The sequence below is a fragment of the Malaya genurostris genome, chromosome 3, assembly GCF_030247185.1.
Source record: "Malaya genurostris strain Urasoe2022 chromosome 3, Malgen_1.1, whole genome shotgun sequence".
NCBI lineage: Eukaryota > Metazoa > Arthropoda > Insecta > Diptera > Culicidae > Malaya > Malaya genurostris.
The window spans coordinates 235,841,909-235,868,517 of NC_080572.1; the positions used below are offsets into that span (position 1 = coordinate 235,841,909).

Here is a 26,609-nt window from a genome sequence, read left to right on the forward strand (position 1 = left end):
TTTACCAATCAGGCAAGCTTTGTCCATCCGACGTCAGTGTCACTCGTTCCGATTTAGCTTAGCCATATCATTAAGCTCTAAGTAAACGGAAAATAACGAATAAACTTAGTGGTTTCTATGAGATTTAATAGTTATTATAAAGGTTTCAACATCGTGGTCATATGCATCTGGTTCAGGAAAACTGTGTGAGCACGGGATTCGAACTTTGGTGCGTAACGTGAAAGGCAATGTTCTAATCCATCACGCTATGTCCGTGCTCAATTTTGAAATTAATTGACTATTTACAGAATCAACTACACGCTAAAGTAAGACATTCTCACGTAAAATAAATGTTATGAATACTAAAGTACACTCGTCATCCCCAATGATAAAATACACCGAATCGAAGTAGTTTCTAGCTAAAGTCCTTCGAACGGCCAACCGGATCAGGTGCACTGGCACGGTGGTCTCAATTATCCGATAAGATCTCAGTCGAATAGTGTGCAACGATAGATACGAGATACTGCCTAAGATAATCTAATTCATGTGCAAGAAAATCTTGTTTGCCCGGAAGCGCGATTTATTCAACCAAGCGATTATCACCGAACCCAAAGGCGGCACCATCGAATCTCTCGCTCCCTAAAAACAAAAGCGTGCTAATTTCGCCACCTCTCACTAGCGTCCAATTCAATCGTTGTTCGTGTGTTTGGTTTCCTCTTGTACACGGCACTGGATTCCTCCCCACATACACACACACACACCTCACCATAAAAGTCAACTACTTCATCGTCGTCATAATAATTTAACAGATTACTATTATGTAATAACACGCACCTAGGTCTGGTTGATTTCGTACTAATTGCCTCAAGGAATTTACCCACCCGGGGTTAGAACAGAGGTGGGTGGTCTAGAGATCACCAATCACGGCACTTTAAACATTGGTCGATTCTGACTACCCGCTGACACTGGAAACCACCAGGCGCCCAAGCCCGGACTTGTTGAGTCTGATGTCAATAATAAATCAGAGCTCCGCACATTCACTTGTACCCGTCAACCGAACCAAACCAATCACGAACGCCTACACGCCAGTCGAAGGACTTTGATCGGTAACGATCGCTCCAATAAATCACCTCGCGTAGAATGTTTAGTCAATTATATCGAGCCTTGCGATAGATGCCTAGATATTGACGGATAGGAGCGGAACGTTCGCCGCAATTATTGGCAAAGGCGGATCCCCTTGCCGGTGACCCTGCGAACCCGAACCGAACGAACGATCCCAAACTAACTAACTAACTAACTGACTGACTGACTGACTGACTGGCAGGTTAACTAGGCCGGATCAAAACTCCGTCCGTCGATAGAATCACGAGGAAACGCAGGGCAGGGAAAACCACACACCACAGAGCCAGAGCAGCAAAATAGAACTGCATAAACTGTCAGCTGAGCAGTGGTGAATTTTGTGTCGTCGAGCTGAGCCGCGCAATGTCTCTCTCTCTCTATCGGTATGGATTCTGCTGCAGCCAGCGGGACGTTGCTGATTCGGTTGCGAGCAGGAGAGCGAGAGAACAAACGATTGGCTGCTATCAGTGGTGTGTACACAACACAGACAGCCGTGCGATCGTTTATTACGCCGGCGACGTCACGAGGCAGGTAGTTTATCTATCAGGGATGTAGTCGCCACTATGATCGGTTTACTTGAGAGGGGCAGTATATAGGAATGTGCTAGAAAATATCGATAGTCCCACGAGAAAAGGGCCCAACTGCAAATGACAGCTTCTCTTTGTTTACTTTTGACGTAGGACTACGTCTTTCTTTTTCTGCTCACCTGGGTGCATTTTTAAAATTTTACGACACGAAAGTGTAACGGAATCACTCCAGATTTGATTTCTTAATAACTGTTTTCTGATTGAGTATTTATCTAATTCTTTCACTAAACGAATGGAAAAAGATATAAGATTGTTGCAAATACCACGTTTATTACGAAAACAGTATTTAAATAGTGAAAAAACAGGTTCAAACACGAAACATCAAAATCAACCGAATCTATAAATAGAGCATGTTGTACGTTTGCTAGCTCCAGTCTATGATAATCCATGGACGGAGACACATCGAATGCACGGACCGCCATCTACGTCAGATAGTGGAACTACACTCGGCATTATTCAACTGGGGCTTTCATCAATGGCGAATATGAGGTTCCGTTCCACAAGCCTAAACGCAGAAAAAACCACAACTAGTTCTTCTGCGAGCATATCTGCTGTTGGCAATTCGCATTGTGAGTTTCGCTTGAAACAAAAGTGATTGCATCATCTTGCTGATAGTCGTTTGCATTGGAGAAAAAGAACACGAACAGTGGAAAACATTTGAGAAAATTATACAAAATTAGCCGTTTTAATGGCTCTAAATGTTATCTGAATTTAAGATTAAGATTGCTTCTTTGCAAATCGAAGGTAAAAATCATCAGTTTAGTGCAAATCTTGAACAATTTGATTAGCTTTGTGCACTCTTCCCTATGCGAAATTTATGTTTCTGGCATTACCTACTCCAAGTTTTTCTTTCACGATTAACCGGATTGATTTTATATTTCACGTCAAACACTTTGCAAAACTTCAAATTAGAATAAAAAATATATTTTACTTATGTTTATGTTTATGTTTATCGAATGTGCGGTCATGTCCATGATACCCAAAAGAGAAAGCAAACAAAGAGAGGCTCTCATTTGCACTTAGGACCTTTTCTCGTGTTTATCTTCATATGTTCTTTATATCATTTTTCAAGAATGTGCAGCGAATATCTGATAATCGGCTTAGTTTTTGGTGAGTAAATCTGAGTTAGCAATTTCTAAAAATGTTGCAGAAGTGTTTTGGAGAGCCTACTCTATCCAGAACGTAAGTATTTGAGTGACATAAAGCATTCAGTGAGGGTCGTGAGATCGTAGAAAGTTTGCCTCATGCTGCTAGCCCGTCCACCTATGTTTACGATCGTCGTGTTAGCATTAGAGAGATACCAGAGGATCTTGGTAGGTCTACGTGAAGCAAATTGTCGGAAACGGACGGATTTTTGGGCAGACAATTCATGGATTTTACACCATAATCCATAACGAGCAGTCGCATTCCAGCATGATTGTGACTGAAGTTTTGGCCAAACACGAAACGAAACTGATCGCTAAGCCTCCATATTCGCCAGATTTAGCCCCCTGTGACTTTTTTATATATCCAAAACTAGAATATCCACACCGGAGAATGCGCCATGACTCGATCGAGCACATAAAAAGTAATTCGCTGAAGGGGGTCTATGTCAAGTGTATGGAGAATTGGATTGACCGCTGGAATGCCTGTATTGGTCAAAAGGAGCATATTTGGAAGCAGATAATAAAGAAATGTACTAAAATAAAAAAATAAATGATTTTTAATTCAAACCTGGTCTATTTTGATCAGAACGTAATACCAAGGCTTTGCTTGCCAGTCTTTTTTATTTGGGGGAACGTTAATCCACCTAGTAGTGAGATGATACCTTTCTTTTAATCAATCCACATGTGCTTTTGCGTGAATATTCTTCGATGGTTTTAGTTTTCATGAAATTATTTTAATTACCATCGTTTAAAATGACAGTTTGAAATTTTACTAATTAATTTTGGAACCGCAAGACGAATCGAAGATAGAAATTGTACCTTAAACCTTAAAATTATTCCTTTGGATCTAAACGTGTGACAATCGATAAAGCATTCCATGAGATGTAGAAGTGAGTTCCTCTATAAAGTTTTTGTCATTATTTATTGTACTTTCATAAACGGTATTCAAAGGTCAGCATAACCAGAAATAGTTCGTATGACCACGAATCGAATAAATTGAAATAGTTTTGAATCCAAATTAGAATTTTTTTTTTGTTATCGTAATCTTCTATGACAGTTTGAATTTCAAAAACTCGTCACGCAGTAATTTCAAAATTGGAAGTCGGAGTCAGATATATTTAACAAATTTTGTATGGAACCATAAGTTTTTTTTAATGCGAATTTTTGTTTTTTGAATTCGATTTGGCCTTGTTTTAGTTTCTTTATTCCCGATACTTTCGGAAACGGAATTCGGAAATCGGTGTAGCTGAAGTTAGTGAAATTCACCTAATGGATTGTAAACCATTTCATTAGATTCGAAATTTTTGAAAATCTGTGTAGCCATCTTAGAGAAATCGTAGTGCGTTTCACATAATCTTCGGTGATCGAAAACCGAATACCGATCAAACTGAAATAAGCTTATTTGGTCACCGAATCTCAAATTCTGTGAACCCGATAAATGCGAAGTATTTATGTGAAATTTTTACATTAATCACCCTGTATCTCTTTAACCGGAAATCGGATCTATAACATGAGTCTAAGTTAGTAGGAATCAATTAGGCTATCTCAGAGAAAAATTTATGAAATGTTTTTTTTCGCATACAGATTTGTTCAACTCGACGTACTTCTTCGAATGGTATAAGGGTATAAGAAGTTGTATTCTTTCAGTAATTATTGTTGTCAGCTGTATAAATCAATATAAATATGAAAAAGAAGCCTTCTTTCCAATACATATGTCATTTGCTCCGAAACATTGCTTTATCATCAAGCAAGAAAAATTCCTACTATTGGAATAAGGCGAAAAGTCGCTTACACAAAAATATCGATATCTCCGTTAAAAAAGGACGTTCAGTGATATCTCAGACTTCTAATTTGACACACACACATATACACGGACATTTATTCAGTTCGTTGAGGTGGAATAATGAATGTGCAAATTAGAGATGGACAATTTGACTAATAGTTCTTTTGTTGAAAACAGTAGTTCTTTCAGTACGAAGTCGTGGGCCATTTTTTGTTTTTGCTCGCTCAATCTTTTCCGAGAACGGTAGAAAACAGTTTGATAAGAAAGCTACGAACCTTCGTTCTAATTGAGATCACTAACTATGAATAGAACGAACGAACGGCTCTCGAGAACTAGTTCTTTTAATAGAACTCTGCATCACTGAACGGTTCTTTGAAATTGACTGTTTTGTCCATACAAATAGGTGACAACGTTACTTCACCACTCGTCGCGAATTCCTGATTTCCTCAGGGAAGCCATCGGGGACCGTTCGTATTGTTATTGTCGTTTCGTTATTATATTGAAATGATTTGATCACATGGAAAATCGGAAAGCTACGGGATATTTTGTTTTGTGTCTGATGTCTCAAAAATTCATGGGACATAGAGATCCTGCTTTGTATGTAAGACTTCGAGAGATTTTGAGATTTTTGATATGGATCATTTTATTTTGATGTCATATGTTCTAGAAATGCATGGAAGATTGAGATCTGGTGTGAAGTCGAACAAAAAATTGATTAGTCCTAGAGTCGCCTTAAATTTTTCTAAAGAAATGACACTAGATCTTGACGTTTTGTGCATTTCTAAGATGAAACACGAATACCGCATAACTTTCAAAATTTGCATGGTTTTGAAAATTCACATAAGAAGATCGTACAAGATCTTGAGACTTGAGTGTAATGACTGGCTTGTTATCTTGAAACATGATCATGAATTTTCAAATTTTTCAAGACACACATACGGCAAAGTTATAGAATAAATCTCAAACGTCTTTACTGAATAAACGATAAGAAAAATGTGTTTCCTTTCAGTTTCAGCGATTACCTCTTCATTACTTCTAATTTTTTTACCAGCGAGCATTCTTTTGAGGTCTGAGAACAGGAAAAAGTCACTGGGGGACAAATCTGGAGAATACGGTGGATGAGGGAGCAATTCGAAGCCCAATTCGTTCAATTTCAGCATGGTTTTCATCGACTTGTGACACGGTGCATTGTCTTGATGAAACAAAACTTTTTTCTTCTTCAAATGAGGCCGTCTTTTTTTAAATTTCGTCCTTCAAACGCTCGAATAACGCTATATAATAGTCACTGTTGATGGGTTTTCCCTTATCAAGTTAGTCGATGAAAATTATATCATGCGAATCCCAAAATACAGACGCCATAACCTTACCGGCCGATTGTTGAGTCTTTCCACGCTTTGGGTTCGGTTCATCGCGTGCAGTCCATTCAGCTGACTGTCGATTGGACTCCGGAGTGAAGTGATGGAGCCATGTTTCCTCCATTGTTATATATCGACGAAAAAAATCGGTTTTATTTCGATATAACAGCTCCAAACACTGCTCAGAATCATCAATTCGTTGTTGTTTTTGATCGATTGTGAGCTCACGCGGCACCCATTTTGCACAAAGCTTTCTCATATCCAAATATTCGTGAATAATATGTCCAACACGTTCCTTTGATATCTTTAGGGTGTCAGCTATCTCGATCAACTTCACTTTACGGTCATTGAAAATCATTTTGTGGATTTTTTTCACGTTTTCATCGGTAACAGCCTCTTTTGGACGTCCACTGCGTTCATCGTCTTCGGTGCTCATATGACCAGTACGAAATTTTGCAAACCACTAACGAATTGTTGCTTCGCCCGGTGCAGAGTCTGGATAACACTCATCAAGCCTTTTTTTGGTATCGGCGGCATTTTTTCATCAAAAAGTAGTGTTTCATCAACACACGAAAGAAAATTCCTTTTTTTCCATTTTTTTCACAATAACAAAAGTAGCTTCACTCAAAATGCAATATCTCACAAACTAATAATCAGACAGCTGTCAAATTTATACACGTATCTTTTGATGGTTGGTACTAACTGAAAATGGTATGGATTTAATTCTAGTGGCGCCCTCTCATAGAAACGATACGAACTTTTCAGCCGATCTGTTAGACTGTTCAACCTCCGGAGTTTACATTGAAGTCTTTTTTCACGTGGAGGATACGCATGGCACAAAAAATCATAGCTTCGGAAATCCGCAGTAAAAAGGCGTAATCTTGTTATCTTGTTATCTTTGTTATCTCGACAAAAATTTGTTTGAAAAAAACAACTCTGGGACTTTGAGATTTCCGAAATATTTTTTTCTTATTTGATCTTAGTAATACAAGAAACGTTGTGAATTGAAAAAATATTTTTGTGAAAAGATTCGAAAAATATCAGAGAGTTGATTTGAAAATTAAAGGGTTGTATGCGAGACACGACCGAGCATGATTACGTTAAAAATGAAACAATTCTAAAGTTCCCATAAAAAATACAAATAATAAAGATGGTGGTTGATGCACTAAACTGTGACAAATTACAAATTTACTCTACTATGTTTTTTTTCCCATAAATACGTTTATTTCATAGGCAATATGCATTAGTTTTTCTTCGCCGTGGCATCCACAATACATAGTACTTTTAAACCTAATACATTTCGAATATCATATTAGTATGTTGGTATTCATTAGTTAATCTAAACACTGTTTTTGTCAAGAAATTTTCTATTATAAATTACATTAAATAAAATACATTTATTTTGTACATGATCTTATAATTATTTCAGGTTTGTTTGTTCATCACTTTTATTCATATAATATAGCTGGCTAATGGTTTATCTCATGGAAGAGAAAACAGTCTAACATAAAATAAAATTTAAATTGGAACTCCAATGGACTTAATGAAATGATAAAAAAGTTTCATGTATGTAAGGTCACGACAAGCAAGAATACCGCGAACTGGGACATTGGATAGTCTACCTTGAGTACGCAAGGAATTTATTAGCTGAGATCTGACATCACGATACTCCACGCCTGTTCAAACGACATGATCAACATCGCGATAACCTTCGCCACAAGCACAATAATTAGTCTCGGAAAGTCCAATTCGAAGAAGATGTGCATCTAACGTGTAGTGATTGGACATGAGTCTGGACATCGCACGAATGAAATCCCTACTCACATCCAGTCCCCTGAACCGATATTTTAGGAATAATTGAGTGCATCCACCAACCCAGATCATCCCAAGAAGCTTGCCCAGATTATCCCAAGAAGCTTGCCAGCTGGCAAGTGTTCTTTGGCGCGACGCGCTATAGAATTCGTTAAAAGCAATCGGTCTCTCATAAATTTTACCCTCAATAGCACCACATTTGGCTAAAATATTGGCCTCTTTCATTGTCTGGAATGGAGCAAATGCTATATAAACAGATGCAGGTTCTTGAAGCCTAAATGAAACCGAAACATTGTTGTTGAATATACCAAACCCAGTAGCCTCTTCAATTCGTGATCCGTCCGTGTAAAATATTTTCTCAGAGTCATTTACTCTACTTTAATCGCTTAGATTTTTTGCGACTTATAAAATTAACAATTAGATTGTTCCAGAACAATTGATTCTATTCTATAATGATGCCTTGCACATATTTTCACATTTTGAAGATTTTGAAAAATATCCTTTAAATGACAGTCAATTATAATGAAAGATCCATTAGGATCCACACAAAATATTTTGTTACTTTTATATATTTTCACATTCGCATATTAGGAACCAATGCATACGCAACCAAATTCCTAAATTTTGTTCATATTTCAACTTGATATTATTAATACATGAACGAACATTGTGATCGTTACAACGCATGCACTGAACTGAAACTGGCGGTGAACCGAGCACATGTAAAATCGCAAATCAGCTTATCTTGAGTTTATCCTTGATGTAGTTCTGAATCTTTTGAAGCGTTTAATTCCTGGTGGGACAACAACTTGTTAAATTGATGTTTTTGTTACACTTTGTCTGGATTCCTTCTATGAGATACTTGGAAACAAACTTAGACCAAAATATTATGCTTCAGAAGATCAAATTAATTTCTAACTATTTAATTAGGTTACACGATTATTGTTTGGTTCAATAATAGGGTCAGTAACATATAATGAAAAAGAAGTATCTATGATTATTGAATAACAAAACTTTATACTGAATCTGTTTGCGGGCCACCGTGTTGTTCGTATGTAAATGGAGATCTCAGTGTGCACACTACCCGTTAACAAATTAAAACATTCTTAAACGTACAATATTGACGCTTTCGAATCAAGTGAAAGCGCTTCAAATTAGGTCCGAAAATTGGCCTACTAGTTACCGAAGAATCAAAATAAAATACTACTATATTATACTGAACACACCGCACACATACACAAGCGACTAACCACTTATCCAGCGGGCGAATGGATGTGGCTTTCAACCACTTACTATTCAAACAGCTTCACCGGCCTACGTGGAATGCTCGCTTACAGCCAGGGGTTAACTAAAGCAGAAATGTATTCGGGCATATATTTATAGATTCCCTTTTGTACGATAGTTCATACTTCGCAAATCGGATTGGAGGATGACATCGCTGACGCACTGTGATTGGCTCGTGAAAACAGATCAATTCAAACCAACTTTTTAATCGCATGCAATTGAAATACTTAAACGATGTTACCTCTTAAGTTTAAGTTAAATCGACCAAAAATTTGCTAAATACATGAAATATTTCAAACGAACCGGTAACCACGCTGATTCGTTGCTCCAATAGCTGGATGATATATAAGATACTCAATCGAACACGGTGTGCCGCAGACAGCAGGAAATTGCAAAAGCGACAATCCAGCGAGCGAACGCATATACAAACCCGTCATTACCTCACTGGACGAACTACTTGTTTCATTCACAGGCAAGCATATATTTATATTTATTTCGTGCGTATTTATATTTATTTCGTATACCGTGTTCTTATGCATGACGCAAAGCCTCCTATGCCGAACAAGAAAAAGACATCATTTTGGTCAGCTGGGATTGGTGGATGAAAACATAAATCGATTCTAATCAATTTTTCAATAGTATGCTATTGAAATACTGACGTTGTCATCAGGGTTGCCACATTTAAATCTGCATTTTTAAGAAGAAAAATCTGTAAATCTGTATCGGGAGCTCAAAAACCTGCATTGAAAATTTGTATATAGAAGTGATAAGAAATCGAAACACAACGGCATGAAAAAGTCTTCAGAACCCGAATTTAAAGAAACCAAAACTTTTCTTTATCTGAATTTTATGATTTTGTAGTTGAAAAAACGCTGGAAGTTGTTCTTTTGCGTTGGAGCTTCTCGAAATAATGATTTGACGAAAAACTTTCAAAATCCAATCTGAAAGTGAAACTTAATCTGATTGATCAATTGGCAATCTTTCTTCTTTACTACCTTACGTTATGGCCGAGGCCATCATGTTTTCATCTTCATCAGAAGCAATTTTTGAAAGCATAAGCAATTACGCTACACTAGTTGTAACTAGAAGTAAGCATAAACAAATCTTTATTAGCAGATAGAACATCTGTGTTTACTGTCCTTATCACACTCTTTTATATTTAGTTTTATCCTCTTCTTAGAATTAACACACAATCAGGATAATGTTTTCACTTTGAAAAGATAATCAATACCATTATTTAATATATTTTAACTTGATCTTTATTCAATTTTTAATCCACGCTATCAAAAATCTGTACAAATCTGTATTTTTTGCCAAAAATCTGCAATCTGCATATACAGAATCTTGGTCACAGATTTATCTGAAAAATCTGTAAAATGCAGATTAATCTGTATATGTGGCAACCCTGGTTGTCATACGTGTTTAAATTAAAAGTTTCCGAATCGATTGGTGGTTAAATTATATCAGTCCATCAACAAATGACTGAGTTATTAACGTTCAAAATTATGACAGAAAAAGGTTAAGCGGATATTTTTGAAACTTTTCGTTGACACCCGACTGCGGGAAACAACCACAGAAAAAACCGCATAAAAAAGTCCTCAGTGCATATTTTTTTCCCCTCAACAAACAACTTTGAACAATCCGAAATAGTACGAAGACTTCCATTTTTTCGACCGCCTTGCTTCATCCCTGTCAGTACTACTAAGTAAGTTTCGGCTTTGAAATCCATCATCGCCCGCCCGCGCAGCGTCATTATCAGTGCATGCCTATCATCAGTCGTATTTTGATGAGTGACTTAGTTTTGTACCTTCCTATTATCGCGCCACTGTGAACGATGAACACCAACACGAATCGACCACACCAGCACGAAACGCTAAATCAATTTCTACCTCCATCATCATCTGCTACTGCAGCTAGCTCGGGCCAACCGTCGTCAGTGACCTGGTGACAGGACAGAGGGGGAACTGTCGGAAGGCCGGTAAGTAATCAGGTTGCGGAGTTAGTCGTCCCAGGCGTTGCTTCCATCAGTCAGAAAACGTCACTGCTTTTGCGGAATCCGTCGGTTGCACATTCCTGGATTGGATGAAAAATGTGCTTGAAAACTGCGGAAAGGCACGTTTTAACACGATAAACCGGTTGATGACGTTTTCTTCTTGATTACATTACGCCGTAGATTTAATTGTTCCTAGCGGTGGCGACCGTTTTGTGACTGTAAGGGGAAAAACACGAAGCGTCGCTTACGAGTTTTGCGCATCATGACCGTGTACTACGGCGGTTTGTTTGTGTACTTGAACTGTACGTTTTTTTTCTGATTGGCCGATACTTTCGGACTTTATCGGTTCGTTGTTGCTACAAATTAAATAATGTTTCAAACATTGAGCCCTGGGTAGGACTAACCGCACGATAGTTGACAATTCCAAGAATCATCACACACCTGGAAGTTATTACTGTTTTGTAATGGGTGAAAGGGTCTCGGACGAACATGAAGCTGATAAAAGAGTGTTATCTTTTGTATTTGAAGATACAGAAACACATTTTTCGAGTTTGTAATTGGTATGGGATCCATTGACAGGGATTGTTGATTGTTTTGATTTCTTTAGAAAGAATTCTTCAAGCATAACTTCAAGAAATTGTGTGTCCTCTCTACAAGCGCTATATAACCTTACGTGATTGACCAAACTTTTTAAAATTTATCGTTAAACTTCGAATTAAAAACAAATAAGTTTATTTGAGCATAAACTAGCATGAGCTGTTTAATTTTTGAAAAGATTGAAGTCAGAATTTGAAGTTTTCCATTTTGTAAATAGCAGCTTGAAATTGTAAACACCCATAAGACCTTTAATTTGAATGAAAGTTTGTGTAAATAAGTTCAGACGTCTTTGATGAAATGAAGTGAGTTTTTCAACGTGAATACGTCTTAGCTTACTACGTTTTTGATCGTAAATATATTTTGTTTTATTTAACGATTTTTTTCTCCACGTTGTCCGAGATATGATCACCAATTTTTGATAGAATTTTTGGTAGTATGACATAGCCACAAATAACTCAAAAAAATGTAAAAAGGTTTAAATTGTATGCTTTATTCATTCTAGCCTGCGTAGTTGCCTCTTTCGGTTCAGATCAGAATTCAAGTCCAGAATCTAGTTCAATTCTGAAATTCGAGAGATTTTTTTTTCATTTCTAGAATCTAGATATAAAAGTCAGTTCGACGTCCTGAATCTAGAGCCTAAATCAAGTTTCAAATTTCTGGAACTGGAACCGAATTTGAAAACTTGATTCTAAGCCAGAATTTTGAACCCGAAATCCGGAACTTATTTTCAGAAATACTTGAAATTGGGATACAAAACACAACTAAAAGTGGACAACGATGGGGAGCATTATGCAAAATCAGTTTTTCTAATGGTTCCAAACGATATTTGAAGAACTATAATGATAGCTTCTTTGCAAATCAGAGATGACAATTAACAGTTGAGTACAAATAGAGAATAATTTAATAAGCTTTGTGCACTTTTCGCAGTGCAATATTCGCCCCAAACGAGTGCGAATAAAGTAAGCATTTGACTGCTTCGCGTTAGAGCAAAATGCTCAGAACATTGTTTAATGTCTTAGAGAATTTTACAGTTTAGCCCATCTGAATGCTAGAAATAAATCCCGTACAGAATTTTGATAGTTTCTTTAACTGAAAAATGCAAATCCAAAATGAAATAATCGACATCAAAATCCTGTATGTTGCTATTTTTCACCTTTCGCACATAGAAAGATTATGCAATCACTGGATCTGAATTTTGAAATAGAATTTCGGAACTGGAATGGAGTTTTAGACCAGCTTTCAGTATCAGTATCACTTTTCAGGCTTAAAATTCAGTTTCAGAACTCGAAAACTGAGTTATGAACCTTAAGTTCTGGAACAGCAGACCGAAATCTAGGACCAGAATTAAGATCCGAAATTCAAATGTATTTCCAGAGTTCTGTTCTACAATGCATTCCAGAAACCAGGTTCAGAATTTAGCCCCCGGATGCAGGTCTAGAAGTAGGATCCAAAATTCACTTTCACAATTCTAGAAATGTAACTGAATTTAGGGACTATATTCTGAAGATTTTTGAACTAATATCTGAATCTGGATTATAGAATTCAGTTCGGAAGCTAGATTTTGGATCCGAATTTGAAAACTTCTGTAACTAAAGTTTAGAAGATAGTTCCGAACCAGAATCTTGGTCTTGAATTCTGATCCAAAATTCAGTTCCAAATCACAGCTTTAGTGATCAGTTCCCCAATTCAAGAATTCAGTTCTAGAACTCAAATGCAGAATTCTGTTCCCGAGTTCAGGGTGAAGAATTCAGCTACAGAATCTAGTATCGAAATTAAGTTTCAAAATATAGGTCTAGAATTCCGTGCTATCGGCATCAAAATTTAGTTCCAGAATCTAGATTTATTAGCACCAAAGAAACTGAGCCATTCATTTCATTCGTACTCATGTCATTCGGTTATATCTCTGACATTACCCACTCACCTTTTTGCCTTTCTCATATAGAAAGGTTATGCAATCACTGTGAAAAACGACTTTTGAACCGAGGTCATTCGACTCAGTTCGTCGAGTACACAAAATGTCTCTGTGTGTGTGTGTGTGTTTGTGTGCGCGCGCGCGTGTGTGTGTGTGTGTGTGTGTGTGTGAGAGAGAGAGAGAGAGAGAGTGTGTGTGTTGTTACGTATGGTTTTGTCTATACACTACTGGTGGCTGCTTTTCAGCACCGGACCACCAGTTCAGGGTCGTTTACCTTGTTGGTCTCCTGGAGAATCTTCACTTCACTATTTTTAGGGCGGACTTTTCTTCCCACCTGTGGTCACTGAGCGAATCGTTTTTCAGCGGAAACAAGTTACACAAAAAACTAAACAAAATGGACGACACAGCTTGTATATAAAAGAAAGACCTCACAAATGTAATTTTTTAATCACTATATTCTAAGGAAAGAGACTCAATGAAACAGAAAGATTGTCACTTTTGTTACTTGCGCAAGTTTATTGACGAACGTCTTAGCTCAACTCTCCGTTGCGGCCGTGATGATCGTTGGTCGACTTGGTGGTTCCTGGCGACGATGAGCGGGGGAGGGGGGCACTAGCTTCGGAGGCGATGAATCAGCAACGGGGATCCAGATCCTGCAGCAACTTGGCCTATATGGAACGTAGGGCTGCATTTTGTACACAACCCGGAAAGTGGTACCGTACACTATATTCACTAGCAGCAAACTTATACTATTTATTGATCCCTTTGAATCCACTTTGAACTTATCGATGAAGGAATTCTGAAGCGGATTGATCCATTTGGATCGACTTCCACTAACTTTTTTTTTTAAACGCGCTGTCACATTGGTTTGTGACCCGCTGCTACGATCTTCACTCTTCCGGGCTGGTAATATACTCGAGACCCCGCAATGGTTTTCCCGCGGGTTTTATAGGCTGGTTGTCCGGTTTCCATCGCATACCCACCGCCACCTTCCAAGCATGCCACCCCGCATTTTATGCTGCGATGATGACGATGATGACGACGATGACAGTGTGTAGACAGATGACGGTTACAATGTATTATCGTTTTCTGGTTGGTGTCTTGATTAATGTTTGTACCTACTACACTTGTTTCCTTTTATTATATAAATATGTAATATGATTTGATGTATGAATGGTATTGAACAATAACAAAAATATATATATATAAATTGAGGAATATAAATAAATACATAAATACTTTTGAATATAATATATAATTTAATAATGAATATGTAGTAAATAAATGTAAATGAATAAATAAATATATAGATAAATAAATAAATAAATAAATAAATAAATAAATAAATAGAATAAATAATTGAACAAAACCCTACTTTTGACACCAACCTTTGCTATTGAGCAGAACTTAAACGTGACTCAAACATGTAAACACGGAGTATGAACGCGATTGACGTTTAAATTCTACTCAGACATTTACTGACAATGAAATAAACAAAAATATACAATATTTGAAAAATATATACAAGCTGGACTCGGTGACCAAAGGAATTATATTGTGACCAAAGAATAACAGGTCACAGTGTGTGAGTGAGTGTGTGTGTGTGTGTGTGTGTGTGTGTGTGTGTGTGTGTGTGTGTGTGTGTGTGTATGTGTGTATGTAATGTTTTTTTGCACTAACTTTTCTCGGAGATGGCTGAACCGATTTTCACAAACAAAAATGAAAGGTCTTGAGGTCCCATAAAAAATTCCTTAATATTATTTGGAACCGACTTCCGGTTCGGGAGTTATGAGGTAAAATGTGCAAAAAAAAGAAAATTTGTGTTCTAACTTTTCTCATAGATGGCGTGACCGATTTTCACAAACTTAGGTTCAAATGAAAGGTCCTGTAGTCCCATACGAAATATAGGGTAAAGTGGGTTAAAAATTGTATACCATCACTGAAAATGGGGATAAACCTTGAAAAATTTTCTAAATCGATCTCAAATCTTTTCCAAATGATAGTTTTTATCAGTAGACGGTCAAACAAATCGATTTCGGTTATTCTTTTAAGAATCGAAGAAAATTATTTTGAAGAATACCACAGTATTTTATATGATAGTATGATTGATATGAGAAAGGCATCATTACACCACTAGGTTGATTAAAACAGGTTTTTTTTTTACTTAAAAGCTTAGAGTGAATTCAGTGCGTTTTGAAGTGTTGAAAATCATAAACATTAGAATAATGTATGTTATAAATGTATTAGAAAAGTGCTATTTTGTGAAACACTAAGAATGATGTTTTTACCCACAATCCCCTTAAATCGCTAAGCAACTTCAATTTATTGAAATTCTTACGTTCTTCTGGCTTCACCTTCTGTATTTTCCCAATTTTTTCTAGCTGCAACTCCATGTTCAACCAAAACTACACACCGGTAGCAAACATTCGTAACTGCACTGAGAATCTACCTTTTTCAATACGGTTGAAAACACGCACACATGTGTTGGTTTGCGCTTTATTTGTCGGTGCGAAATTTTTGACACTCATCACCATTGTAATTCCAGAACCGGAGGTCGGATTTAGATTAAACTCTAGAATTTAAGAACATTTTTGAAAATTTCAACACCCTACTTTCAGTAATTCTGGAGTCGGAAGTCAGATGCGAATGAAATTCACGATTTTTTATGCGATCATGAGACCTTTCATTTGAACCTGAGTTTGTGAAAACCGGTCACGGATATTTTTTTTATTGAGGAATAGAATAAATCGGAATTCACTAACACACCCTGCGACTTCGAACCCGGAAATCGGACCAAAATGAAACTCTGAAGTTATTAAGTTCTTATCTTTGATTTATATTTAAGTTTGTGAAACGATTTTCACAGTCATCTCCGAGTTTACATATTTTCTTTGTTATATACACATATCACCCTGTAATTCCTGATCCGAATCATATACAAATAAGATGACGTTACATTTGAATATAAGTTTGAGAAAATCGGTTCTTTGATAAAAGAAAACCCCCACATATGTTACATACATTTTATATACTCGACAAGCTGATTCAAATGGTATACGAAGCTCGGTTCAAAAGTCGTTTTTTTTTCGTTTGCCATGGCGAATGGTCCGGTTAATTGCCGGAAGGCCGCTGGCAAGGGCGTAAATTTTTTTTTGTTTTGATTATAGAGGTTTTAACATTGTGGTCATTCACCTCTTCGGGCTAGAAAAGTTTTCTGACCCTATGTGCGGGTTGGGAATCAAACCCAGGTGGGCAGCGCGAAAGGCATCGACTTACCCATCACGCTATACCTGTTCCCCAACCGGCGTAGATTTTTAAAAAGTTAGAATAGGTAAAGTCGATCTCAAATTGTTCATCAGTACACCAATCTTGTGTCTTGTTTCATGTCTTGTCTTGTGTCTTGTCTTATGTCTTGTCTTGTGTCTTGTCTTGTGTCTTGTTTTGTGTCTTTTATTGTATTTTGTTTTGTGTCTCGTGTCTTGCCTATTGCCTAGTGTCTTGTCTTGTGTTTTGCCTTTTCTTGTGTCTTGGTTTTTGTCTTCTCTTATGTTTTGTCTTATGTCTTGTCTTGTCCTGTGTCTTGTCTTGTGTCTTGTCTTGTGTCTTGTCTTGTGTCTTGTCTTGTGTCTTGTCTTGTGTCTTGTCTTGTGTCTTGTCTTGTGTCTTGTCTTGTGTCTTGTCTTGTGTCTTGTCTTGTGTCTTGTCTTGTGTCTTGTCTTGTGTCTTGTCTTGTGTCTTATCTTGTGTCTTGTCTTGTGTCTTGTATTGTGTCTTGTCTTGTGTCTTGTCTTGTGTCTTGTCTAGTGTCTTGTCTTGTGTCTTGTCTTGTGTCTTGTCTTGTGTCTTGTCTTGTGTCTTGTCTTATGTCTTGTCTTGTGTCTTGTCTTGTGTCTTGTTTTGTGTCTTGTCTTATGTCTTGTCTTGTGTCTTGTCTTGTGTCTTGTCTTGTGTCTTGTCTTATGTCTTGTCTTGTGTCTTGTCTTATGTTTTGTCTTGTGTCTTGTCTTATGTCTTGTCTTGTGTCTTGTCTTATGTTTTGTCTTGTGTCTTGTCTTGTGTCTTGTCTTGTGTCTTGTCTTGTGTCTTGTCTTGTGTCTTGTCTTGTGTCTTGTCTTGTGTCTTTTCTTGTGTCTTGTCTTGTGTCTTGTCTTGTGTCTTGTCTCTTGTCTTGTCTTGTGTCTTGTCTTGTGTCTTGTCTTGTGTCTTGTCTTGTGTCTTGTCTTGTGTCTTGTCTTGTGTCTTGTCTTGTGTCTTGTCTTGTGTCTTGTCTTGTGTTTTGTCTTGTGTCTTGTATTTTCTTATTATGGAAACATATCTTTAGAATGAAATGTAAACAACATTCATCTATTGACAAGTCTGTCGTCCAAATATGTCAGAGTCGGGTGCTTGAAACAGTTTTTATCATGAGTAGAACGGAGTCTACCGAGTCAGCAAGTATATTATAAAAATATACGAAATTAACCTCAATGTAGAAAGCCAGAACACTCATTGCAATGATATATTTACAGAACCGGAACCTCGCTACTTCCGCAGAGACAAATATTATAGTAAATATTTGCCAGAAGAATTTTACTTATTGGACATTTGAGCTTGAAAAAACAATAGCTTTACCTTTTAATACTATTGAATCAATCTTGTACAGCTTATCAAAAATCTAAACTGAATATAAGAAGAACATCAAGATTGATATTCTCATATGGAAGGATCTGTCTGACAGGTTGAATTTTCTCATCATATTTACTTACATGGAAAGCATAATTTATTATTCACAAACGCGAATCATTGTGAAAGCTCAACTTGAAAATTAGTCCATCATTATCCTGTCGTTATTCAGGATTTCAAAACATACAACATAAAGTATAAAGCGTATACTAACCGGACGATTCCAGCAACATCTCTTCATCAGTAGTATCACTTTCTCCGTTCTGGTTGTTTGGGGAAACATCCATGGTAGAATCATCAGCTGTGTTGGCTCTGGTTCCGGAAGAGCTACTATTAATCTCCTCCTGTGTTACGATAATCATGCTGCCTGACCGGAATAGGAAGTCGGCACACGTACGTACACGTATTTGTATGTGCGGTAATAAAGTGCAGGTGTTAGCGTTGATCTCAAAACTTTTTCTTTGGATTCCTAAATAAACTTTTCCAACGAAACCGGAAGCATTATCACTTTTTGGACACTTCGTTCCCGTTCCAGAACGATTTGAATGAATTCTACGATAAAAACTATAACTGCCAAATTAACGCCACATTGTGCGTACTATTTTCGCTATCGAAGGTCGTCACGAACAGACAGATGTCATTTCGAATCACTCAGCGGACATCTATGATATTTTGTGTTGCTATATATTTCGGATATTTTTCCCTTTTCGAAACACTTTTACGTATCACTATTACAATCAGACGCGTGTAACGCTTCCGCTTGATATCACCAGGAGGTTTGCACTATCACTAAAAATCAATACCGACATACGATAGGATCACTCTCACTGTATCAAACCATTCGAGCGAGTGCCCAGGCAGGTGGCTGCTATTTGGAATGAGTTTTTTGTAAGTTTTTCTACACTTTTTTTCGTCAATTTTAGGTGTCGATAGCTTCCAGGCTACCTGTTGGCTTCGATCAGAATGAAGCGAACCAAAATAGCGTTCAAAGCATTGGCGGAAGCAGCGCTTGAAGCAATCGCCTGGTAGATGGGAAACGGTGCTAAATACTGTGATTTTACATCGTTTCAACATTTTGTAGCCAATTTGGATAGTAGTGGGTTTGAGGTTTATATGCTGTGTCTTTTTTGACAGCTGAGACCGCTTACGGTTCATCTCGCTCGATGTAATCTTGTGTTATCGAACGCACTCGCTGGAATATGCTCTAATTCACTCAGATCGTCAATGTGAATCGTCGAGAATTTTTGAATTTCGCGTTGAAGACAAACAGAAGTCCAGAAAACCTAAATTTTTAAGAAGACGAAGAATTGATGGGTTTTCATCACCATCGTTTCACACAAATCTATTTTCAGTTACCTAAAAATAATGGGATTCATCCAAAATGTTGAAAATAGGATTCCTTATTTGATGAAAAATCTATTTAGACAGTTTTGCCTCACTCGCCATTTGATCCCGACTAAGTGGCATCCGACTATCAATTGTTTCGATCGATGCAAAACGCGGTTACTGCAATACGCTCAGCTTTAGTCGACCGAGTCGAGAATCGATACCATTTTTTAGGCTTGAATTATTATTATGTCCTTTGTTTTGGGGTTTAAAGACAAAATACAGATCCAGTATCTAGGTTCGGAATACAGATCCAGAATTCCGGTCCGGATTTTGGGTCCAGATTCAGTATTCAGGTTCGGAAATTCGTTCTACAGTCAAGATTTACAACAGTATCCAGATAGGTCAAAGCTCAGGATGCAGGTCTTGAATCCCGATCCAGAATCCAGATCCGAAGATCAGAGCCTGGCCCAGAACCAAGCTCCAAAATTCAGGTTCAGAAAGAGGACGGGTGTGATGGGTAAGAACATCGACTTTCACGCAGCCTACCTGCGTTCGATTCCTTGCTCCGCACATACAGTCAAAACGTTTTGCTAACTCAAGAGGAGAATGAACATAAGGGTTACACCCAGTGATGCCAGGCTCACTGATTAATCTGTGTTTCACAGATTCTCAATATACTGCATAGATTTTAAAAATGACCAGATTTTCACAGATTTCTGAAGTTGATCACAGACTGCCAAAGAGCCTAGGAAAAACGCTCATATTGGTGAGCAGCTCCGAACCGATCAGTTCATCAAAGTAAACCGATTTGATGTATGCGCTTTTTTGCTTTCATACGCATGGTCGAAATTGAATTATTAATTTGCACAAAAACGATGCAATGCGCACTTATTAATCATTGTTTGATGCGACTAAATTGTATTGTAAACTTTTTAGAATAGTCATACTCATAGCCTACTGAGCTAGAAGTAAGATTCCTTACTGGCAATGTCTCATTTGAACACGTTTGGAAGATCGAACGAAAGTTCATGCATAATTTTTTTCTCGTTCAGAATTCGCTCTTCAAGAGTCGAAGATCCACTCAGCTCGTAGCATGTTCCCTTCTTTATGCGGTGAACTGGGTAGAGAATGAGTGAGCTGGTGAGTGGCGGTCCTTTCAAAAAGAGCTGTGAGCTCACTTTTACACGGAACGACCGAAATTAGCTCTGCGCCTAATTCGTATTACTGTTTTTGAACTAGTTGATTTTAACAACAAAATTTCCAAAATAACTATAAAATTAGTTAAAATTGAGAATTTACTTTGCTGAAAAAACTCTTATTTTTAGAGAATGTGTTTAGTTGGTGAATATCCTGGACACAAACCAGCAATATTTCAATCCAACACAAAATTCTCATTGACAACTAATTTTGTTATTAAAATCAGAAAATTTGTTTCTATTTATCTATCACCATCATTACTGAAGGACAGCACAAAGAAACCAAAACTGAAATGGGTATTATTAACAAGTTTATTAGCCAAAAACTCATGAGAAGTGTCAAAGCAAAACAATCCATTAAAAAGCTAAAAAGGACAGTCTTATTGAAACTGCTTGAAAATTGTTTTGATGTTTTTCGCATGTGTTTGATATATCTTTATTTAAATTTCTAAACCGATATGTAAAAATGTCGTAAACTGTTAGTGGAAATCGTATTTATTCCGAATTTGTGCGCACTTGAAGCGATTGTGCGTAATAATGTTTTTACGCGGAACAGTGAAGTGAATTTCGAATGTTTCACTCTAATTGTGATGAAGTTTTTTTGTATCTTCAAACCTTCCGAGCTGCGCCGTCCGGTGTACTATTTGTATTCGGTTTTTGTTTTCCGTATGCTCAAAGTTTTCAGTGAGAATGAAGAAAACAGTGATTAAGAAGAAAAAAATTCAAAACGATGTTTACGTTTCGTTTATGTCTTTTTCTCCAATACAACATCGTATTTATACCTGCCAATATAGAAAAGACAACCGCGTCTGAAATTTTTTCGGCAGTAGTGTGCCATCTAGTGGCTAGTAGTCATTACGGTGTTACCGTTTCGGTGACAGGGCGCCATATAGCTGCAGATTGCAGAAGCCAATTCAACCATTCATATTGGTTGAAAACAACATTATATTTCTTTAATTCAACTAAAAAATTAGTTCAATGGAAATGAAATGTGCCTTAGCTAAGAAATGACAGCACGTTTAATTTGTGAATTCAACTAAAAAAAATAGTCATTTCAACAAATATTTTATTATTATTAAGAGAATGAGAATAAAAAATCTAAATCAGCAAAAGTAAGATTTTTTTAGTTGTCTCAAAAAATAACTAACTAAAATCAGCAAATCAACTAAATTTTTCGCGAAAATGCTGATTTCGGTCGTTCCGTGTATGATTTGATTCACTGAAACAGTTCTATTTGCAAGTGGCGAAACCACTTCTTTTTGCTCACAGTGGTGAGACCATTTTTCTCACCAAAATGATTCCAATCTGCAGTGTTGTTATGGAAAGTGCTCACAGATTTGGCATAGACTGATTTTTGGATCGATCACAGATTTTTAGAAAATGACCGGATGCCAAGTAAAACCTTTGAAGTCGAAATAAAATAAGCGGAAAAATTGACGTTCTTAGTTTGGAATTCAGGTTCCGAATCCGCGTTCCAGGTTTGCAATTTGAGTCTAGAATTCTGGAATTTCAGAATTTTGGTCCGAGTTCATGATCCAGGGTAAGAAATTGAATTAGGAATCCAGGTTCTGATTCAGAATCCAGCTAAGGAATCCAAGTCCAGGTTCAGAACTCAGGTTAACGTATAGAAATAAGATTGAGAACCCTACTCCAGTGTCCTGGACCGGGTACAGAATTTAGGTCCCGGTTCAGAATTATGATACGGAAACTCGATCCAAAATTTAAGTTCAGAGTCCCGATCTAGAAATTCGGGCTAGGTTAAAAACTAAGATCCAGGTTCCGAATCAGAATACAGATTCAGTACACAAGCTGGAGTTCAAAATACTAGCTCAAAAATTCAGGATCAGAATTGAAATTCTGAATCCCGCTCCTGAATTACAGGTACAGTTCTGAAATACAGGATCAGAACCTCAATCCTGAATACTGGACTAGACTCAGAGTTCTGATCTTGGATTGAAATTCTCAGATTTCAGGTCGAGATTTCAGACACAGAATTCAGGATCAGAATCATGGTCCAGAATATAAGTGCAATTTTGAAATACAAATGCAGAATTGTGGTTCCAGATTAGAATTCAGATCCAGAATCCAGATCCAGAATCTCGGTCCTGAATTCCTAACCCTCAGGACCTTCAGAATTAAGGCCCAGCATCTTGTTTTGAATGAAGGTTCGGAATTCAGAATTAGACCACAGGTTCAGAATACGGGCCCTGGTTCAAAATCCAGCACCAAAACTCGAGATCAAAATTAAAATTTGGAATCCCGATCCTGAATCTAAGTTTATTTTGGAACTGAGGTTCCGACTAGGTTCTTAACTAGGATTCAGTTACTGAATCCTACACGGAACCACCCGAGATCCATTTTCAACCAGAATATTAGTTGATTTTCTGAATTCGATTGGTTAAAATTTGGTACAACTAATCGATTGTTGTTTTATCTAAACTGTCATTTTTGTTTTCGATTAGCAGAAACGATGGTTGAAACAACTAATTTAACTGTTTGAAAAAAAATGCTGTCAATTAGTGAGGACACATACCTTTCAATTTCAACAAATATTTTAGTTGAAATAACTGGTGTTGTTATTGAAACAAAATTCTGTTAGTTGAAAAATAAATCGGTTTTATTTGTTTTAGACATTGCAAATAGTTGAATCAACTCGAACAATGTTATTGATTTGCGAAAATAATCAAAATATACTTACTGATACACGTCATGATCTATTTGAAATATGTTCGGTATGTTGAGATTCATGAAATAAATATCTTTGTTAAAATATAAATAGAACATCATCATCGGTATCAAACAGCTGAAAGTAAAACAGTCTGCTGGAAGTATTTCAATGATCGAATTTGAAGCATAAAATTTTTGCGCATATCTGAAAGATTACGAGATGATCATTCATTAACATTTTCTAATTTGTCACCAAATCCTTTTCATCTTAAACAAGGTTAACTTTATTACAACACCGCTGTTAGATAAACACTTGTTATAATAAATTTCTCAAATCGAATGAACATGATTTCACCAAACGCTTTAACCATCGATGTTGTTTTCATTGACATTTTGAAGCGACGCGAACAGATTTCAACTAAAAAAGTTGTTGAATTTGCATTGCGATTATTGTTTTGCTTTCAACTGTCTCCGGCATTTGACAGCATTCAAAACAACATATTTTTCAACTACTTGAATATATGCAAATCAAAAATCATATTGGTTGAATCAAAAAGAAATTAGTTAAATCAACTATCACAAAAATCAAAAACTGCGATATCGCAATTTTATGATCGAAGGGTTCTCCGTGTAGTTAAGAAATTTAATCCAGGTTCAGATCCAAAATTCAGGTTCAGGATTAAAATCCAGAATCCAGGCTTACAACTTCAGAATACAGGAGCAAGCACAACATCCCGCTCTATAATTCAGGGCTAGGTTCAAAATACAGTTCCAGATTTCGGGTCTGGGCTCAGAATTCAGGTTCAGGTTACAAACCTAGAATTCGGATTCAGAACCCTAGTTCAGATCCAGAAATCAGGTTCAGTTTCAAAATGCTGCTCCAAATTTTGATTTCGGTTTAGAATTCTTGTCCAATATCCCAGTCCAGTTTCAGAATTAGGGCTCAGAATCCAGGTCTAGAATCCAGATCCCGGCCCAGTTCCGTTTCAGAATTTTGGTTTTAAGTTTTGGTTCTTAATCAAGGATCAGAATCAAATTTCAAGATCAACCTCATGATTCAGGTTAAGATTTCAAATCAAGAATCCAGATCTTGGTTCAGAATCCAACTTCAATATACAGGCTCCGGAATTCAAGTCCCGGCTTAGAATTCAGGTCTGCGTTCAGAAATAAGATCGAAAATCCAAGCGCAGAATCCTGGTCTAGATTCAATATTCCGAATCAGAATCCTGGTTCTGGTTCAAAACCCCGTCCAATAGTTCAGGTTTAGGTTTAGAATACAGATGCAGACTTCAAGTCCTGAATTCATCTTCAGAATGCGAGTTCAGACCCAAAGTCTAGGTCCAGAATCCGGGTACAGATTTAAACTCCAGAATTTTGGTTCCGGTTTATAACTCCCAGTCCAGTATCCCAGTCGAATTTTTAAATTGAGCTCGAGAATCCCGGTTCAGAACTCAGATCCAAGATCAGAATTCAGACTCAAAACTCAGGTCCACAGTTCATGTTCAGATCTGAAATGCAGCTCCAGAATTCTGGTTCCGGTTTTGGTCCAGTTTCAGAATTACGATCCGGCATCCCGGTCTAGAATCAAGATGCCTTCTAGAATGTAGATTCTGAATCCAGGCTCAGTTTCAGAATTAAGTTGCATAATTCCGGCCTAGATTCCAAGTTCAGAACTCAGGTCCATGTTCAGAATTCTGACCCAGAATCCAAGTCAAATTCCAATTTAAAAGTTCAGATCGAGAATTCAGATACAGAATCGAAATCCAGAATCCAGGATTTGAATATAACTTCAGAATTCAGGTTCAGGTTCAAAATCTCGCTCAATAACTCAGGTCTAGGTTCAGAATACAGATCCAGACATCCAGATTACAAATCCTAAATCCGGTTTCAGAAGCCTAGTCTAGGTCCAGAATCTGGGTCCAGTTTTAGAATACAGCTGAAGAATTCTGAATTCGCTTTAGAAATTAAGTCCAGTGTCCTGGTTCAGATCCAGAATACCGGTGTAGAATCCAAACTCAGTTCCAGAGTTCAGATCGAGAATCCAGGTCCAGAATCCAAATCCATGATTTAGGTCCTAGATTCCAGATTTAGGTCTAGATTCCAGATCCAAAATCAGAGTTCAGTTTCGGAACTAAGATCCACAATCCAGGCTCTGAACTTGAAATTTGATCTGGAAGTGGATCAGTGATATGTCAAGTCCAGATCCAATTTTTGAACGATCCTTTTTACTCGGATTCACGCAATCCTCTTATGTCTCTGATATTACCCGTCCGCCTGTGAAAAATGGAATGTTATTGCATATTAGAGAAAAACTGCTGAACAATAGAAAATGTAGATATTTTTTGGTTTCGATTATGGACGTTCTTCAGGTCATTCGCCTCTTCGGGCCAGAAAAATCTATTGACCCTATATGCGGGGTTGGCTGTCGAATACAGGTGGGCTGGGTGAAAGGCATCGATGCTACACCCGTCTCTAATAACGATTTTGAATTCAATTTGAATCAATATTTTTCTGCACTTGCTTTAGACTTTTCCTATCGTTCTAAGATTTTCAGTTTATGATTATTTGGCCAGCTTATCATTTCAGTCAAAATTGACTGATCATAGAATAGACCTAGAATAACAAACTATGTGGTTACACACTATATTATTATTTCAGCGGGTTTCAGCGAAATTTTGCAAAAGTTCAGTTGGAATTTTGGCAAATACTGTGTTCCGCAAAAACTCGCAGTTTCACTGAAAAATCAGTAAAAAAATATTTTCTTTGCTGAACATTTCAGTGAACCAATGCGGAAATTAATGACAGCATGTAACTTAAACAATAAATTATTATTGAATCAGTGGCAGCAAAACATTTCACTGAAACAAAGTTCTAAAATTTTGTGAGTATATTTTTAGAAACAACATTATTTACTGTATGTAGTTTGATGTTCATGAACGTGTCTACTTTTGACGCACTGTGGAAGAATGGATAGAACTTAATAGTGAATATCTCAACTAAATGCAACAATTTTTTCCACATGCCATCAGAAATATGATCAGCAATGTATGACAAAATTTTCAACAGTGTGAGATAATCGAACCTAATTCAAAAATTTAGTTTTCTCCAACTTTTGAAAACAATGAGGAAAAATCATCATGCTTGCTTATCTTTTTCGCACTCGGACGACGGTTTTGTGGAAATCAGGCA

At 37.1% G+C, this 26,609-nt stretch overlaps 1 protein-coding gene across 16 annotated transcripts in view; it reads right to left on the reverse strand.

The window, feature by feature from the left end:
- LOC131436192 (high affinity cAMP-specific and IBMX-insensitive 3',5'-cyclic phosphodiesterase 8) overlaps positions 1 to 26,609 on the reverse strand; it is a 448,244-nt gene that overhangs the window by 219,012 nt on the left and 202,623 nt on the right. For 2 of the 16 annotated variants that reach the window (XM_058604785.1, XM_058604783.1), the window contains exon 1: positions 814 to 1,396. The exons of 8 other annotated variants lie outside the window; for them this stretch is intronic. Coding sequence is in view for 5 of the 8 variants with exons in the window: in XM_058604782.1 (XP_058460765.1) it covers positions 18,443 to 18,590 (148 nt within the window). In the remaining 3 variants the exon portion in view is untranslated. Of the gene's footprint in view, positions 1 to 813; positions 1,397 to 18,442; positions 20,420 to 26,609 lie in introns of those variants that run through there. 6 more of the 16 variants (XM_058604782.1, XM_058604777.1, XM_058604780.1 and 3 more) reach the window with 6 other exon arrangements.